At 43.8% G+C, this 20000-nt stretch overlaps 1 protein-coding gene across 2 annotated transcripts in view; it reads left to right on the forward strand.

Annotated features, from left to right (window-relative positions):
• LOC123510453 overlaps positions 1-20000 on the forward strand; it is a 64509-nt gene that overhangs the window by 20932 nt on the left and 23577 nt on the right. For both annotated transcript variants that reach the window (XR_006676505.1, XM_045265645.1), the window contains exon 3: positions 15015-15238. Coding sequence is in view for 1 of the 2 variants with exons in the window: in XM_045265645.1 (XP_045121580.1) it covers positions 15015-15238 (224 nt within the window). In the remaining variant the exon portion in view is untranslated. The remainder of the gene's footprint in view (positions 1-15014; positions 15239-20000) is intronic.

Below are 20000 nucleotides of genomic sequence, written 5' to 3' on the forward strand. Positions count from 1 at the left end.
ATATATATATATATATATATATATATATATATATATATATATATATATATATATATATATATATATATATATATATATATATATATATATATATATATATATATATATATATAGTAGTAGTAGCAGTAGCAGTAGTTGTAATAGTAGTAATTGTAGTTTAGTAGTCATTGTAACAGCAGTAATTGTAGTAGTATTAGCAGTTGTAGTAATAATAGTTGATGTCCAGTAGCAGCAGTAGTAGCAGCAGCAGCAGCAGTGGCAGCAGCAGTAGCAGTAGTAGCAGCAGCAGCAGCAGTAGTAGCAGTAGTAGTAGTAGTTGTAATACAGTAGCAGTAGCAGCAATTGTTGCAGCAATAGCACCGGTTGTTGTGGTGTAGTAGTAGTAGTAGTAGTAATTGTTGTTGTTGTTGTTGTTTTGTTGTTGTAATAAGACCGGTTGTTGTTAGTAGCAGTAGTAGTAGTAGTAGCAGTAGTAGCAGTAGTAGCAGTAGCAGTAGTGCAGTGGTGGTGGTGGTGGTTAGTAATAGCAGGTGGTACTGGTGCACCAGTAGTAGTGAATAGTATTGGTAATAGTAGTAGCAGTAGTTGGTGTAATGTTAGTAGCAGTAGTAATAGTAGTAGTAGTTGTTGTTGTTGTAGTAGTAATAGTAGTAGTAGTAGTAGTAGTAGTAGTAGTAGTAGTAGTAGTAGTAGTAGTAGTTGTTGTTATTGTTGTTGTAGTAATAGTAGCATAAAAAGTAGTATTAGTATTAGTACTAGTAGTTGTTGTTACAGTAGTAATAGTAGTTGTAATAATAGTAATAGTAGTAGTTGTTGTTGTTGTAGTAATACTAGTAGTGGTATACAGGAGGAGGTAGAAGACACCTACCGAAAAACTAATTTACTCCAAGCGAGCTCTAGTTCTCATATGGACCGGTCCTGGTCTGCCCAGTTCTGGTCTAGATCAGTTCAGGGGCTGCTGTGAATTCACATTCAAAGCCAGCTAGCTGTTAGCTCCATGAACGTTTCTCCTTTTGTCTCACAACTTAAGAGAGGCAGTCTCAGCCTGTCCTCTAAAGACAACTTTCCCCAGGTCGGAATGCTCTATCGGTGTCTTGACACTTCCTTCAACTTTTTCTTCATTAACTTCATTAACTGCAACATTCGCAGTCTTAGATCTAATTTTCAATTTGAAGAATACCACCTGTCCTCTACTAAACCCCATTATCTTTTCTTCACCGAAACACATGTGTCTAAGGCAGCTGACAGTTTTCCCTTTTCTGTTCCTTCCTACTTTCTCTATCCTCATTTTCGTTCCAAAGCTGGATGTTGCATCCATGTGCGCAACTAGTTAACTTGCTGTCGTGCTCACGCTCTTGAATCATCTGAGTTTTCCACCATCTGGCTTCGACTCAATAGTCACTCTTTAACAAAATATATCTGTGCTTTCTATCTCTCCCCATATCCTCTGACTATAGTAAATTCTTTGACTATTTAACTTCCAAAGTGGAGCACATTATGTCTCTCTATCCTTTCGCAGAGATCTCCATCCTTGAAGATTATAATGTTCACCAGCTTTAGCTTTCCTCTTTCTTCACTGACCATCCTGGTGAAATAGCCTTCAATTTTGCTATCCTACATGACCTAGAGCAACTAGTGCAACACCCTACTCATATTCCTGACTGTCGTGGAGATACGACCAAAATTCTCGACCTTTTTCTTACTCCTAATCCTTCTGCTTATGCTGTTATCTTATCTTCTCCGTTAGACTCAGATCAGAATAATATCTGTATCTTGTCCTGTTCTCCAGTTTCTTCTCAGGGTAACCCAAGGCAGAGGTGCCTCTGGTGCTTTGCCTCTGCCAGTTGAGGGGACCTGAGGAGGATGGATGGATGGATTTTCTTTAGGCGCCGCAACAGCTAGGGTCATATGGCGCCTTAACTATAGTTTAAGAAAACTAAAAGTAGTTAAAAACAATAAAACTAAAGGTAACTAAAAACTAAAACTACAATAAAATTAAATAAAACATTAAAATACATAATAAAAAGAAATAAAATTTACAAATTGGGGAGGAGGCCCGCTTCTCCCAGAAATCTAAAAACGTCATGGCCAGGGGCCAGAGAAGCTGGTCCAAGGACCTTAGATAGGTAAAAGACACCGCTATCTCTACCGCGACACCGGTAGAGGTAGCGGTGTCGTAACTCAATTAAACTAGGGCACTCTACAAGCAGGTGCCGTACAGTGAGCGGCACCAAGCAGTCATCACAATAAGGTTGAGGGTCCCTGGTCAACAGGTACCTTTGTGTAAGGTACGTGTGACCTATGCGCAGTCGCGCCAATAAAGTCTGTGCACGGCGATCCCGGACATGGGAGTATGTCCACTGAGGGAGAGTGAAGTAGTGATCTCTCCCATTTTCGAGGTTGCGACCCCGTTAGCCATCTCCTCTGCCAAATTGCTGCAACTGCCACACGAATTAAAAAATACATCTCGAAACGGAACAGGGGCAGGAGATGGAGCGCGACTTGCTGCCTCTTTAGCGAGGCGATCTGCGTGTTCATTCCTGGAACACCAACGTGACCAGGGACCCAACAGAACCCAACACGATATCCTCGTTTGGTAAGAAGATATAGCCACTCCAGGGCTGATAAAACCAAAGGGTTAAGGAGACAGTGCAAGAGAGCAGTAAGAGCACTGCGACAGTCACTAAAAATTGTAAAAGACGAAACCGGGAGAGTAAAAATTATCTGTAAAGCTAGGACTATGGCAGACAGCTCCGCAGTAAAGACGGAGGCTACTGAAGGAAGGCTGCCAGACCGATAAAAAGAGGAAAACCACACTAAACCCAACGCCTGCGTCGGATTTGGAACCATCAGTAAAACAGGGATATCATCAGAATGGATAAAAAGTGTTCTAAAACCGTGTGTGGGACAGAGCTGGCAGAAAATCCTTCTTGCCATCCATGGCAAGAGGGCATAATGAAACAACCCGAAGCTGCCAATAACCAACTCGTGGGAGGCGGAAAGAGTACACAAGAGTGGGGTCGATAGACAAATCCATGAGATTTGCCACTCGAAGGCCAAAAGGTTTAGGAGACTCGGTCGAGTGACATACGCCTGCGAACGCGAGTCCCGCAATATTGACAGACAAGGGACAGAATCAGGAAGACGGTGGGTGCGAAACCAACACCGGAGCATCGAAGACTGGCGCCGGAGGTCGAGCGGCCAGAAACCAGCATCCACTAGAAGGCTAGGTATTGGAGATGTCCGAAATGCACCCGTAGCCAAGCGGACCCCAGCATGATGCACGGAGTCAAGCGTGCGTAGTCGTGCATCCGTTGCGGATGAGTAGATCTCACAGCCGTATTCCAGCTTGGGAAGTATAAGTGTACGGTGAAGCAGCAGCAACGTGTCCCTGTCCGCACCCCAAGAGGTGTGACTTAAAACCCGAAGAAGGGATAATGCCTGCCGACAAGACGCCTTAAGAGAACGGAAATGGGGAACCCAGGTGAGACGGTTGTCAAATAAAAGGCCAAGATATCGAGTCGCCTCCACGCATGAGAGGCGTCTATTGGCGAGGTATAAATCAGGGTCTGGATGGACACCACGGTTGCGACAAAATGCATGACTACGGTCTTAGAGGTGGAGAATCGAAAACCGTTCATGTTGGCCCAACTGGACACCCTATTGATCGCCAGTTGGAGCTTGCGCTCAATCAGTGACATCCTAGCAGCAGCAAAGAAATACATAAATCATCAACATATAAGGAGCTGTGAATGCCATCTGGAGAGTATCTATAACACCATTTATGGCGACTGCGAATAGTGTAACACTAAGAATACTTCCTGTGGGACACCATCATTTAGAGCAGTAGCCTCGGAGAGAACACTCCCACTCGAACCCGTAAAAGACGTCTGGATAAAAACTGCTGGATAAAAATAGGAAGGTGGCCACGAAGGCCAAAATTAAACAAAGACTGTAAAATGCCATGACACCAAGCCGTGTCGTAGGCCTTCTCCAGGTCAAAAAGACTGTTACTTGATGGTGGTGATTAGCGAAGGCCTCACAAATGGAAGACTCTAGGGATAAAGAGCATCAGTAGTAGACCTCATCTTTCGGAAGCCGTACTGTACCGATGACAAGTACTTCCCCTCTCCAAGTACCACATGAGTCTTACATTTACCATCTTTTCTAACACTTTACAAATGCAGGATGTCAAAGATATAGGACGGTAGTTCGTAGCCTGGAGATTATCTTTCCCAGGCTTCGGAAATGGGAGAACCACTGCCACAGCCCAAGAAGATGGAAAGTCACCGGTATGCCAAATCATATTATAAAGATTTAATAAAAGTTAAAAGCACTGTCAGACATGTGGCGCAAGAAGGCATAAGGAATATCATCTGGGCCAGGAGAAGAGTCATGACACTGGGACAAAGCAGTCCGCAACTCGGAAGCAGAGAAGGGACATTATAAGACTCCCCTCCAGTGGAAGAAAAATTTATGCCGAGAGATTCCATTCTCTGGCGGTGACGTGCGCCGGGGCTGCAGGATGCCTCCGGGAAACACTGGCAAAGTGCTCCGCGAAGAGGTCGGCGACAGTCCTAGGGTCTGCCACCGTTCGCCCAGCAGACAACAAAACTGGTGGGGAAGGAGCAGAATACTTCCCAGCAATTCGGCGGACTTTGTTAAAGACATCCGTAAGAGGGTGCGGACATTAATGGAAGAGACATAAGCTTTCCAAGAGGCTCTTTGTGCCTCTTTCAAAACGCGGCGGGCTCGAGCTCGGCAGCGTCGAAAAGCGTCCAGACGTTGCGGGTCCCCACGATGTCGCCGGAGACGAGAGAAAGCTGCCCGTTTCTCTTTCACAGCGTTTGTGCATGCTGCGTTCCACCAAGGAACGGGACGCTTAGTAAAGCGACCGGACGTCCTAGGGATTGTCTGAAGCGCTGCGGAATGTAAAAAATCAGTAAAATAATCAACAGACTCAGCACAAGTAGAAAAATCAGCCAACGGACGAATAAAAGAGCTAAGGTGTGTGAATTGAGGCCAATCTGCCACGAGGCGCGAAGGCCTCTACAGTTCCACTGTAGAAGCTTGAAGATGACTATTTAAGTGCAGTGGACGGGCGAGCCTTTTGAAGGGGCTGCCCGTGACTCACCTGACTAGAAATAATCAAGCGACAAGAAGACATCAGGAGTTGAGATGTGCTGGGTCGTTGGATCGCAGCCTTTCGGCTTACCGGTGAGTGATGCGAACCATCATCACTCCTACCGGTCATCGGAGGACGAGGGTCAGGCTGGACTACACTTTTTGACACAGCGGGTCCACGAGGGACGGCTGTGACAATATCATCGGACGTCTCCATGCTAAGACCGTCCTCATCACAAGAAGCCCGATCTGAGACGGAGGGCGTCACAGAAGGCTGGACAGAAACAACTGGAGCTACCATTGCAGAGCGGTCCCTGGAAGACTCACGATCATGTACACCGGGAGAAACCTTAGATTGTTTAGGCTGAGCTAAATCTATCGACTCCGCAGAGCCGCGGTGCCGTTTGGTCAGGCCCTTCAAAGGCTTAGGCGATACAGGGGCAAATGGACATCCACTACATGGGTGACTTTGGTCAAGTCCGTATTATTCTCGTCACTTCTAAGAGATGACTCAACCGAGTCATCGGACAAAAGGGCAAACCTATTGGCCAAATGAACAGGACCACCCGCCCCAACAGAGCGAGAGGTAGCAGGAGTTGTCTTCGGACCGGCAGACTCAGCTGAAGAGCGAGCGGCCAATGAAGCATAGGATGTCGCACCAGTACCGTCCTTCTGGCGGTACAGGAGTTCGCGGCGGGCGCTACCAAGGCTGATGAACTGACTGTTAGCAAGCTGTAAAATGTCCTGCTCCAGGCGATACCTTGGGCATTGCCTGGAACGTACCTGGTGAGCATCACGGCAATGGAAACAATAAGCAGCAGCATTGCAATGCTCCTCAGAATGTGAGTCTAGTGCAGAGCAATTACCACATCGAGAAGCTTCCTTACATGAGCTTTTGCCGTGACCGTGCCCATAGCATGAGAAACACTGAAGAGGGCGAGAAACAAAACGCCTCACCCTAAGATTGATAGGACCGATATGAACACGGTCTGGGAAGGTGGAACCAAAGAAGGTGAGAAGGACCATGATGGAAGAATTCCTCATCTTAGTCACCTTTTGGACTGAGCTAGGACACATTGCTAGTATTTCCTCTTCTGGAAATTCATAAAGATCTTGACTATAAACACAACCTTTCCTATAATTAAAGGTGGGATGAGCCTTAACAGTCTCAAATATGCTGTCAGAAGGGCATGGGAGATGTTGCAACTTCCTTGCTTTACCGTATTTCTTGAGGTTTCCCTCAGGAATCGTGCCGATTTCTTTGGACAGGTACCGGGAGGCATGGATGAAATTCCCACGCCCATTTCTGTAGTACGCCACATACCAACGTGGAGGCGGGATATGGCGAACTTCTGGAACTGAATTCTCTAAATAGTTTTCAAAAACATTTGGGATGTAATCCATGTCACTGTCTGAAATATTACGTGACTGGAGAAATTCAGTTTTAAAGCCAGAGCCGGCAAGGGGCAGAGATGCTACATGTTCATAAGCCAGACGGGCTTCATCACATGACAGAAAAGTCACATAGCAGCGGTTAGATGGAAAGTCCTTATCATAAACAAGTCGAATGCGAAGAACCGTGCCATACACCTTGAGAAGTGAGTGCAAGGCGTGATAGGAAAATGATGGATTAACATTTACCATCAAAAGGGAGTCATATGCAGCAGAAATGCGTCCCTCAGAAGAACTCCCAGAACAGGAGACTGCTATGGGAGGCCCTTGTGGAGGGGAATCCTTCTTCCTACTCAGACCTGAAGATGACTTCTCGCGGGCCATGTCAGCCACTTCACGAGAACCTGAAATTTTTTTGTGTTTTCCCATACTACCTACTGGGACAACAATGGGAGCGAGCACTGGCTGCCGTGGACGGAGTACCTCGTCCCCATGTGGACCAATCTTATTAAAAAGACCCCACATGATGCAGAATGTTTGTCCACGGCAGAGCTGAGACCCCCGTTCCAAAGCATCCCAGCCTGGACACCCAACCATCCAGCACAGGACGGCCCCTATTGGGCGATCCCTCCAGCGGGTGGCTCCGCTGGTCCACTGGCAGCCTACGTTGGAACCATTTAGTCTGGCCCCTCACTGGCGACCTTACTAGCATGGGTAGCCCTCTCCCCCTCGAAAGGGCAGAGCAGGGGCATAAGCCCCCTCTAGCCTAGCTCGCCAGGTCACAGGGGCACGCAAGCCCCCACCACGACAAGGCGGTTCCCATCTGGGGGGGGCACCTGAGGAGATATTATGCTGATTTTCCCTGAAATAATTACTGTTTCCGTGTCAGAGAACCATCCCAGTGTGTTGATCGCATAACAGAGGTGATAGTGTCTGGCATGGAGGCATACATTCCTCACTCTTTTCTTAACCTAAACCTCCTAAGCTTGGTTCTTTATCTTTTATGTAGGAAAGAGGGCCAGCCAAGTGCTGGTTCTCTACAAAGAAGAAAAGCGTCAGCCACGATTAGGGAGTAAATGCCTCGATACCTCCATCTTAAAAGAAGACAAGTCTAGGAAGTCAGAAATACAGATGCAAGGAGGGAGTTCCAGAGTTTACCGGTTTAAAGATATGAATGATTGAGATTACTGGTTAACTCTTGCGTTAGAGTTGGACAAAACCTTGTGCAGAGAGGCTACAGGAGGAGGGGAAGCATGCAGTTTGCAAGATTAGTAGAATAGTTAGCATGAAAATAACGTTAAAAGATATAGAGAGATGCAGCATTTCGGTGGTGAGAAAGAAGCTGATGACAGTTAATCAGAGAGACGGAGTTGGTGAAACGAAAAGCTTTTGATTCCACCTTATCTAGTAAAACTGTGAGACTGGAATCCCCCAAACATGCGAAGAGTACTCCATACAGAGGCGGATAGGTCCCTTTTACAGAGTTAGCAGTTGCAGGAGCGAGAAAATCTGGCGGAAATACCTCAGAACGTCTAACTTCATAGGTGTTTCAACAAGATATGAAATGTGAAGTTTCCAGTTAAGAATATGAGTAAAGGGCAGACCGAGGATATTCAGTGTGGAAGAGGAAGACAGTTGAGTGTCATTGAAGAAGAGGGGATAGTTGTCTGGAAGGTTGTGTCGAGTTGATAGATGGAGGTGTTTTTAAGACATTGAAGTCTACTAGATTTTCTTTGCCCCAATCGGATATCTTAGAAAGATCAGATGTAAGGCGTTCTGTGGCGTCTCTGCGTCATATGTTGACTTCCTGAAGGGTTGGTCGTTTCTGAAAGGACGTGGAAAGATGTAGGGTGGTATCAGCAGCGTAGGAGTGGATAGGGCAAGAAGTTTGGTTAATGTTATTAATAAATAATAGAAAGGGTGTGGGTGATAGGACAGAACCCTGAGGAACACCACTATTAATAGATAGATTTAGAAGAACAGTGGCCTTCTCCCGCAGCAGCAATAGAACTGTCGGAAAGGAAACTTGAGATAAAGTTGCAGAGAGAAGGATAGAAACCGTAGGAGGACAATTTTGAAATCAAAGCTTTATGCCCAACTCTATCAAAAGCTTTGATATGTCTAACGCTACAGCAAAATTTTCACCAAAATCTCTGAATGAGGATGACCAAGACTCGGTAAGGAAAGCCAGACGATCACCAGTAGAGCGACCTTGACGGAAGCCATACTGGCTATCAGATAGATGATTGTGAATCGGCAGATGTTTGAGAATCTTCCTATTTAGGATAGATTGAAAAACTTTAGACACGCAAGATATTAACGTTATAGGACGGTAGTTTGAGGGATTAGAACAGTCACCCTTTTTAGGAACAGACTGAATATAGGCAAACCACCAGCAAGAAGGAAAGGCAGAGAAGGGGCTACTGTCAGTTGCCTTTGTAGTGAACACCACTACACTACTATTAGGATCATCATCAGACATGCACGCCTGACTGACTCCAGTGTGTAGTAAACACCATTACACTACTGCTACTACTACTATCCAGTTATCACGTAAGTTAGTCAGCACTGACACTCTGGGACACACACACTCGCCTACACGACCGCTCGTCCCGTCACCACTACACTACTGCTACTACTATTATCCAGTCATCACGTGAGTTCAGTCAGCACCGAGACTCCGGGACACACACACTCGCCTACAGCCCTACACGACCGCTCGTCTCGTCACCTCTACCTGTTGTATATCTATAATAAATAGCAGCGTACGAACATCTCTAGTTAACTTCTCCATCCGTGTCTTGGCTAGATAATGAACACTACACCTCAGACATCTGTGTTTCGGTAAGGAAAAGATGAGGTTTAGCAGAGAAGTGGTGTTCCAAAGATGAAAATTAGATCTAAGACCTGTTGGGTCAGAATAACTACAGATCTCTCTCATCTCAAGAAACAGCTCTCTCGTCCTGGCAACCTCCCTCCAACACCGTTTGCTGCCATCAGAAGTGTTCATCCTCAGGCTCACTACTTCACTACAGTAGACGCGCTGTAGGGATACTAGCAGCTCGAACTTGGTGAGGAAGACCATGCGCTCACTAAATTTATTACGTTATATGGACGCTTCAAATACTTACGTGGCCCTATGAGATTTGCAGCAACGGGAGACGCCTTCTGTCTAATAGGAGACATGGCTCTATAAGGTGTCCCCAACTGTGTAAAGGTGGTGGATGATATTCTTGTTCACGATCGTGAGTTTTCACCATGTATCCATCATGGTAACACTATTCTTACCAGGTGTCGGTAGAACGGCGTTACACTTAATGCTGACATATTCGTTCTCGCCGCCCCCAAGGTAAAGTTTTATGGATTCGTGCTATCGTCTGAAGGTATCAACTAGGGTTTCCTGTTTTCGGGATTTTATGGCATCCCGGGATTCCGGGAAAAATCCAGACTTTTCCCGGGATCCCGGATTTCCGTAGCAGATAATGTGCTCTATTATAATTCGTAAGTGAACCTCAGTTGGACTTTTTTTTTTTTTTTTTTTTTTTTTAGTAACGAGCGACTCTTAGAGTATAAAAAAAAGACAGAGAAACTACTTAACTACTTACCGTGTGAAAGTATGAAGAAAGTATTTTAAATGACATGGAGCTTCCTTATATGTATAGAATATGAATATTTGCATATTACCATATCCATATAGAAGCTTGGCCAGTGGCACTGACACCTTTACACAGGGATGGAACAGAATAGACTAAGCTCACTCACTGCCAGAAGTGTACGAGAACAGTACGTGTCGGACCGACAGTCCGACACGTACTGTTCTCGTACAGCTGATTTAGCCCATCGCTGTCTCGCTCCCAAGTCCTAACCCAGGCATCTCTCTCTCTCTCTCTCTCTCTCTCTCTCTCTCTCTCTCTCTCTCTCATACATTTTCGTATTTTGTAGCCGACATAAGAGAGAAAAAAAAAAAGTATCCCGGGATTTCCCGGGATTTCGTAAATTTCCCGGGAAGGAAAAAAAAAACATTTATGGCCGGGATCCCGGGATCCCGGGAAGGAAACCCTAGACTATCAACGCCGATCCAGACAAAGTTCGTACCATAACCGACTTTGCAACTCCGGCGAACATTACTGATTTTCGATCCTTCATGGGCCTTGTTAACCAGCTAGCCGAATTCTCGCTTGAAATCTCTACGACAGCGCAGCCACTTCGACTACTGCTGATCCCAAGACGCACGTTTACATGGACAACAGATCATGACGTTGCCTTTCATCGTGTGAAGGCGGCATTAGCCAGCCCACCACAGCTAGCGATGTTTGACCCACACCTACCCACCACTCTCTTGATGGATGCCTCTCGTTTCCATGGCATTGGCTATGCCCTCTTGCAAGATCATGGCGGGAGCCTTTTACATCTTGTTCAGTGTGGCTCACGCTTATCAGGCACAGAAATGCGTTACGTCACGATAGCACTTGAAATACTGGCAACGGTGAGGGAGATACAGAAACGCAGTTTTTACCTGCGGAGTCTGCATCACTTCGAACATGTCACTGATCATCGTGCACAAAATGTGGGTTCATAAATGCCAATTTGCGACTGAAATTGCAAGTCGGTAGTTTCCGACTGTAGAAGAGCACCCACCATTTCAGCATCGTCCCAGGAAGTGAATGTAACCAAACAGCGGGTAGCTGTTTGGTTACATTCACTTCCCGCCAAGGCACCATCTAGTCGATACTTTCCAGTCGCTATATGTGTCGTTTTTCGAGTAGGAGGGTTCAATCGATAGCAATTTGCAATTTTAGTCGCAAATTGGCACGTGTGAACCCGCCTTAATACCTATATTAACCCACTACACCCTTGACAGTTGGCACGTGTGAACCCGCCTTAATACCTATATTAAACCACTACACCCTTGACAATGTGGAAAGTTCACGACTTCAGCGCACGACTTCACAGCACGGTGGCAGCTAAGGCAAGACCATCTGCATACCTGACGCACTATCACGTCACCCTGTTGCCTACCCTATTGAAGACGATAACATACTAGCCGGCACCTCTGTGAAGCATATCTTCGCACTCAGGGCCATGCAAAACCCTGAGTGAGCATCGAATTTGCAGACTTCTTGCAGCGCTGAGGCGTCCGGCATGTGATCACCTCACCCCACTAGCCGCAAGCCAACGGTCACGCTGAGGCGTCTGTCAAGGTTGTCAAGCACCTCATCATGAAGGCTGCTCCATCAGGTAACATTGACTGCGAGGCCTTCGACCGCGGACAATTGGAGGTGAGGAACACACCAAACCACACTGGACACTTTCCTACACAAATGCTCTATGATCACTCCCTCCGCACTTGTGTATTGGCCCACCCTGCAGCTTACAAGATGGGGTGGTAACCCGATAAGGAGGACTGTGACCTACGTGCAACACAATGAGAGCAGGAAATTGCTTCCCGCTACAACCAGCATGCCCGCTCACTGCCTGTCCGTACTGTTCATGAGCAAGTTCGCCTCCACAGGACGAAGCGCTGGGATCAGGTTGGCACAGTTATGACATATCATGAACTGTGTCAGTACGACATCCGCCTACCGTGTAGCCGAGTCATACGTAGAAACCATCGCTTCTTACGTAGTGGATAAGGTGGTGAGCGTGGGATCGGGCAGACGTTCACGCGTAGGTTCGAATCCCACCACGTACCGTACAGCCTTAAAACACTTTGCCATTTGTCGAGTGGTTTAAAGTTACCTACATATCACCATGATACCCAGATTCTAGGTGGTTACACTCAACGTGAGCTTGGGCGGTGATATGGGCTCTAATATGGGTACCACTATAAATAAAATTGCCTGTGCCACTAATGGGCGGAAGCTGAACAGCCCTTCCCATACACTCTTCAAGTGTGCCTACAGGCGCTATAAGCCTTACCGTAAAAAAAAAAATAATAATAAAAAGAACCACTCCTACGGCTTTTATCCTTCTATCTGCAATTGCAACTTTATCTGATGCTTCCTCTTCGACCATTCTATTCCTGCTACGGTATACGGACACTGTTTTCTGCTAAATCTATCAACAGCGGTGTTCCTCACGGTTCTGTTCTGTCACTCAATTTCTTCCTACTTCATTAATGATCTTTTTAACCAAACTTTTTGCCCTATTCACTACTTCGCTGATGATACCACCCTACACTTGTTCACGTCTTTTCAGAGACGACCAACCCCTCAACAGGTCACTCAAGGACGCCAAAGAACACCTACTTTCTGATCCTTCTAAAATTTCTGATTGGGGCAAGGAAAACTTAGTTGTTTCAGTGCCTCAAGAAACTCAATTCCTCCATCTATCAACTCGGAACAACCTTCAAAACAACTATCCCCTCTTCTTTAATGACACTCAACTGTCTCTCTCTATTACTTTGAATATCATCGGCCTATCCTTTACTTATAATCTAAACTGGAAGCTTTGCATCTCATCCTTGCTAAAAAACAGCTTCTATGAAGTTAAGCGTTCTGAGGCGTCTCCTCCAGTTTTTTCTAGCCTCCTCAACTGCTGAATCTGTATAAGGGCCTCCTTGTCCGCCTTTTGTATGGAGTATTCTTCGCATGTTTAGGGGGTTGCACTCACACAAGTTTAGCGGACAACGTGGAATCAAAAGCTTTTCGCCTCAGCAATTCTCCTTTTCTAACTGATTGTTTTCAGTCTCTTTCTCAACGACGGAATGCTGCATCTCTTCCAATCTTTTATTTCTATTTTCATGCTAACATCTCTACTCATCTTACTAAACTGCATACCTCCCCTTCTTCGTTGCATAAGGATTTTTCCTCTCACCCTATCTGTCCAACTCTCTAACGCAAAAGTTAACCAGTACTCCCAGTCTTTCAAATTTTTCTCTGGTAAACTCTGGAACTCCTGTCTGTGTCTGTACTGGATATCCAATTTTTGTATGACTTAACTTCACTGAAAAGTGAGGTTTTAAGAGATTTGTCCCTATCCGTTGGCTAATTCTATCTGCTCTGTCAGGAGACTGGCAACTGAGTTTTTCTTTTTCTTTTTTTCATTATATATTTATTGCCCTTGGCTAGGCGTCCTTTCTTATATATATAAAAATAAATGTAGTAGTAGTTGCTGTTGTTATAGTTATAGTAGTAGTAGTAGTATGTGGTGGTAGTAGTAGTAGTAGTAGTAGTAGTAGTAGTAGTAGTAGTAGTAGCAGCAGCAGCAGCAGCAGCAGCAGCAGCAGCAGCAGCAGCAGCAGCAGCAGCAGCAGTAGTAGTAGTAGTAGTAGTAGTAGTAGTAGTAGTAGTAGTAGTAATAGAAGTAGTAGTTTTGGCATTAGTAGTAGTATTTGCTGGTGTAGTAATAGTAGTAGTAGTAGAAGTAGAAGTAGTAGTAGTAGTAGTAGTAGTAGTAGTAGTAGTAGTAGTAGTAGTAGTAGCAGTTATTGTTGTTGTTGTTGTTTTTGTTGTTGTTGTTGTTGAAATAGTAGTAGTAGTAGTAGTGGTAGTAGTAGAAGTGGTGGTAGTAGTAGTAGTAGTAGTGGTAGTAGTAGCAGTAGTAGTAGCAGTTGTTGTTGTTGTTGTTGTTGTTGTTGTTGTTGTTGAAATAGTAGTAGTAGTAGTGGTAGTAGTAGTGGTGGTGGTAGTAGTAGTAGTAGTAGTAGTAGTAGTAGTAGTAGTAGCAGTAGTAGTAGTAGTATTTGTTGGTGTAGTAATAGTAGTAGTAGTAGTAGTAATTGTTGTTGAAATAGTAGTACTAGTAGTAGTAGTAGTAGTTGTTGTTGTTGTTTTGTTGTTATTTTAATAGTAGTAGTAGTATATAGTTATACTAGTAGTATTTGTTGTTGTAGTAATATTATTTTTTGGCGAAATTCGCATTTGGCGGTAGTTTCGCCAGACTAATTAATTCACCAAGTGTGGAGGCTTACTGTAGTAGTATTTGTTGTTGTAGTAATATTTTTCTCTTCATGTTCTGGCCTATAGCGCCTGTAGGTTTACTTGAAGAGAATGGGAAGCGCTGTTCAACTTCAACCCATTAGTGGCGCAGGCAATTTTGTTTATAGTGCTATCCATATTGGGGCCCATATCACCATCCAAGTGCATCTTTGGTGTAACCACCTAGATCTTCGGTATCTTGGTGACATGTAAGTAACTTTAAACCACTCGACAAATGGCAAAGTATCAAGGTGGTGCGTGGTGGGATTCGAACCTATGCGTGGATGTCTGCCTGATCCCACGCTAACTTCCCTAGTATTAGTAGCAGTAGTAGTAGTTGTTGTTGTTGTAGTAATACTAATAGTAGTAGTTTTATGATGATGGTGATGGTGACCTTGCTGATGATGGTGATCGTCGTGGTGGTAATTGTCTGTTTTGCAGAAATACTTTATACTTTTAGGCATCGGTTTCTTCTTGACAATTTGATAATATGTATACTAATTTTAGAACCGTGAAATAACACTTTTATTACCAGATATAAACAATATCAATTCATCTACCTTTATTTTACTTACATAGGTGCGGCAGACATCGTGGAATGTATTTATTTTGGTGACGAGTGATGATCCTACCTTCCTTATGGCCTTCGCAAAATGGTCTGTTCGGGCTCGGCTACTGGTGTGGTCAACGAGGCTTCTGGTTTATACTAATAACCATTTGCAGGGAATGCAAGAGCTACACAAGATTCTGTCGCTGACAAATTCTATTTTGTTGCTTTCAGAAAACACAACGCAAATGGAACGGTAATTACTTCAAGTATATGCGCTCTTCCACCCATACATTGATTCAGTTTACCAATTTAAGTTTCAAACTTTTACTAATGTTTGCTAAAATACCTAGGCTAAGAATCCTATATCTGAAATACAAGAGATCTCAATTTATCCAGGATTTCTGATTTTGATTTGAGGTTTGAAATACAAAATACAATAAACAAAACCGCACACACACACACACACACACACACACACACACACACACACACACACACACACACACACTGATTGAGTGATTGTCTTTAGCCTCCTCATCGCCGCATTATTGCATCTTTTGCAATAACACTCACGATTTACAAGACTTGGAGAAGAAGCATCACAGCATATATGACAACCATCCATCATCTACAATACTGTACAGAACAAGAGCCAAATACCTCCCTCCCACTGAACAATCAAAGGAAAAACAGAAATGAAAACACAGAATGTTAGATGTGAAAAGTGGTGATATAAAGGATTATGAACACCTCCTACTATATTGCTCTCTTTATAATAAAGAAAAATCAAGAACTTAGAACTCCAACAACCTTATATTGGAAATGGTGATTTGCTAATAGGACAGTTTTTATATGACAATGAAACAATATAAGAGAAAAATGAGTTTATATATAAAGTGCGGCGAATAAGAGAAGAAAAAGAAGGGAATAAGAAAGTGAAGGTGTATGAAAACAGAAATATCATTCAAACAAATATAAGTAAGCGCCGTTGCATAGGCAAAGCCTCCGACAATCATCTGATCTGATCTGAACTGATGCTGACTGCCCCTCCCTCGTCATCGTCCTTGACACCGACCAAGTGTGGCACAGAAGGCGCCTGGTTAAGCAGGAGCAGCTTGGCGTCACGGGACAACTACTGCTGGAGCTGTTTTAGTTACCTGCATGGCCAGAGTCTGAAGGTGGTGGTGAGCGTGTGCACCTAGGTCGCGCACCCAGTTGAAGTCTCCGTTCCACAGGGCTCGATCTTGTTCCACATACTGTAGAACGTGTAGTTCAACGATCTCCTTCACAGCCTCTCGCTAGTGTCGGCCTATACCGATACAGCTATGGTAGAGAGGAGGCAGCGAACATGATTGATATCACCAATCGCCAACTTGGTAACATCATGGCTTGGAGCAGACGGTGGCAAGTCAAGTTTGCTGCCGAAAAGATTCCCATGCCCTTGTCATCTCACCTACACCGGAGGACACCAGGCTGACGGAAGGCCAGCTGAAGAACATGCTCTTGATACCCAAACTTAACTTTTTTTTCACTAACCTTTACAACATTCGCGGTCTTAGACATAATTTTCTATCTTTTAGTAAGTAACCTTTCACTTAATCTTAATTTTCTTTTCTTCACCGAAACTTGTTTTCCTTTTATGCAGGACGGGCATATGCTTATGACAAAAAAAAAAAAAAAAAACTTAATACTTGAGTCCCGATCCCAAAAGATACCAAGAGAATAATAATAATAATAATAATAATAAATAAGAAGAAATGCTGGAAAATTCCCTCTTGAAAAAATCAAGTCATGGAAAGTAGAGATACAGAATCAGGCTCTAATTTCCAGAGCTTATCAGAGGAAGGGATGAAAGATTGTGAATGCAAGTTATCTCTTGCACTAGAAAGATGGACCGAATAACAGTGAAGAGTCATTTTGCAGCGAGGCCGCGGGAAGGCAGGCAATTAATTAGAAAGATCAGAAGAGCAGGTTTTCTTTTTCTATACCATGTGGACTTTTCACAGGAATTTATGGGCTTAAAGGGGATACTTTTTATGGTATCTCCTATCTCAAAGTGAGTGAGAAAGTGAGAAAGCCCAACCTGCACTCAGACCGTGAACAGGATTCGAAACCATGCGCTTAGAGACCCCTCGGATCCCAAAGCACGCATGGTTCCACTGTACCACGGCGGCCCCAATATGGAAATAGCGTTAGAAGATAACAAGAGATGCAACAGTGCGGTTGATGAGGAGATTGAAGGCAGTCAGTCAGAGGAGAGAAGTTGATAGTTGGTACAGTGGAACCATGCATGCTTTGGGGTCCAAGGGGTCTCCAAGCACACAGGTTCTAATCCTGTCCATGGTCCGAGTGTAGGTAGGGCATGCTCATTCGGGACAACGGTTTCCTAGCCGGTGGGCTTTCAGATAGGAGGTACCCCAAAAAGTATCCCCTTTAGCCCATAAATTCCTGTGAAATGCCATATGGTATAAATAAGTATAAATAAATCGGAAAGCATTTCATTCCGCGCTATCAAAAAGAACAGTACGGGTTCTCTTCATTAGTTCTGTAAACATGTCAAGCATACTTCATACATGGAGTGACAAGGCCTCTATTAAAGAGTTAGCAGTTGAAGCTGTGAAATAAAAGGCACAGACGACTGTGAACGTCTAACTTCATAGATTTTTTTCTTTTTATTTTGTTATAGCCTATAGCGCCTGTAGCTGTACGTGAAGAGGCAATTTTATTTATAGTGGTACCTGTATTAGGGCCTATATCACCATCCAAGCGCATCTTTGGTGTAAGACAATTACACCTACACCTAGAACCTAGGTATCATGGTGACATGTAGGTAACATTAAACCACTCAAAAAATGGCAGTTTCAAGACGAAACCTGGTGGGATTTGACCCTACGCTTGGACGTCTGCCCAATCCCGCGTTTACCACCATATACACTACGCCACCGCTATTTTAGGTACAAATGAGATGTGAGTTTAGATTATGAGTAAAGGCCAGACCGAATATATTCAATGCATTTTTTATGCAGGAGAGAAGCCACCCAAAGACAACAAAATATAAAAAAGGCCCACTTGAGTTCTGCTTAACCAAAAGAAAAGTAAAGTTAGTCAAAATTAAGGAAAAATGCCATGATACCTCCTTCTTAAAAAAAAAAAAACAAGTCGTAGGAATACGGAAATACAAAAGCAGGTAGGGAGTTCCAGAGTTTACCAGAGAAAGGTATGAATGATTGAGAGTACCGGTTAACTCTTGCTTTAAAGGGTTGGACATATAGGGATGAGAAGGAAAAGAAATCCTTGTGTAGTGAGGCCGCAGGAGGAGGGGGGCCATGCAGTTTGCAAGATCAGTAGAAAATGAAAATATCGATAAAAGATAGAAAGAGATGCAACATTTCGGCGATGAGAAAGAGGCTGAAGACTGTGAGTCAGAAAAAGGGGAGTTGATGAAACGAAATGTTTGAGTCTAATAAAATTGTGCGAGTGGAAATCCCCCAAACATACCAAGAGTAATCCATACAGAGGCTCTTCCCCAAATTTAACAGTTGTAGGGCCGAGGAAAACTAGAAGAGACGCTTTATAACGCCTAACTTCATAGAAGCTGTTTTAGCATTAAATGATGTGAAAGATTCCAGTTAAGAATATGAGTAAGGGACAGACCGAGGATATTTAGTGTGGAAGAGGGAGACAGTTGAGTGTCATCGAAAAAGAGGGGATAGTTGTGCCGAGTTGCTAGATGGAGGAATTGAGCTTTTAAGGCATTGAAAACTACTTTATTTTCTCTGTTCTAATCTGAGATCTTAGAAAGATTAGACGTTAGGGGTTATATGGCGTCGCTGGGGAATCTGTTGACTTCCTGAAGGGTTGGTTGTCTTTAAAAAGGACATAGAAAAATGTAGGGAGGTATCATCAGCGTAAGAGTGGATAAGTCAAGAAGCTTGGTTAAGAAGATCATTAATGAATAATAGAAAGAGAGTGAGGTGACAGAAGAGAACCCTGAGGAACACCACTATTAATAGATTTAGGAGAAAAACAATGGCTGTCTATCACAGCAGCAATAGAACGGTCGGAAAAGAAACTTGAGATAAAGCTGCAGAGAGAATGATAGAAGCCGCAGGAGGGTAATTTTGAAATCAAAGCTTTGTGCCAGACTCTATAATAAAAAAACTTTTGATATGTCTAACGCCACAGCAAAAGTTTCACCGAAATCTCTAAAAGAGGATGACTAAAACTCATTAAGGAAAGCCAGAAGATCACCAGTAGAACGACCTTGACGGAAGCCATGCTGGCGATCAGATAGAAGATTGTGGAGTGACAGATGTTTAAAAATCTTCCTATTGAAGATAGATTAAAAAACCTTAGACAAGCAAGAGATTAATGCTATAAGATGGTAGTTCAAGTGATTAGAACAGTCATACATTTTAGGAACAGGCTGAATGTAGCGAAACTTCCAGCAAGAAGGAAAGGGAGGAGTCGATAGACATAGTTGAAAGAGTTTGGCCAGGCAAGGTGCAAGCATGGAAGCACAGTTTTTGAGAACAAACCTTGAATCATCCAAGTTGGAGATATTAGTAAAGGTTTGAAAGCAGAGTTCAATTTTAAAGACAGATGGCAATGGTGCCATCTCGATGAAATAAAGGAGGAAAAGATGAGATGTTTTTGGCTAGATGCCAACTTAAGTTTCAACGGAAGTTTGAATTTGAAAGATTTAGACAAGATTTGGCAAATTGAATAACAGACTTGGCATTATTCCGGACAGATATATAAAGTGCGTGAGATTCAGGAGATGGAAGGCTTAATTATCTCTTGGGTAACCTCTCTATCATATGTAGAACGAGAACAAGCTGTGTTAAAACAATGTTTAGAAGTTTTAGGTTGAGAGAAAAATGAAGAATATACGCGTCCATCTCAGACACAATTACCTCTGTTATGAGTTCAGCACAAGGAGATGGGTTTCTGACACGAAAACAGCAATCATTCCAGGGAAATTCAGCATAATACCTCCTTAGGTCCCACAAACT

Source organism: Portunus trituberculatus, chromosome 29 (genome assembly GCF_017591435.1).
Source record: "Portunus trituberculatus isolate SZX2019 chromosome 29, ASM1759143v1, whole genome shotgun sequence".
Classification (NCBI taxonomy): domain Eukaryota; kingdom Metazoa; phylum Arthropoda; class Malacostraca; order Decapoda; family Portunidae; genus Portunus; species Portunus trituberculatus.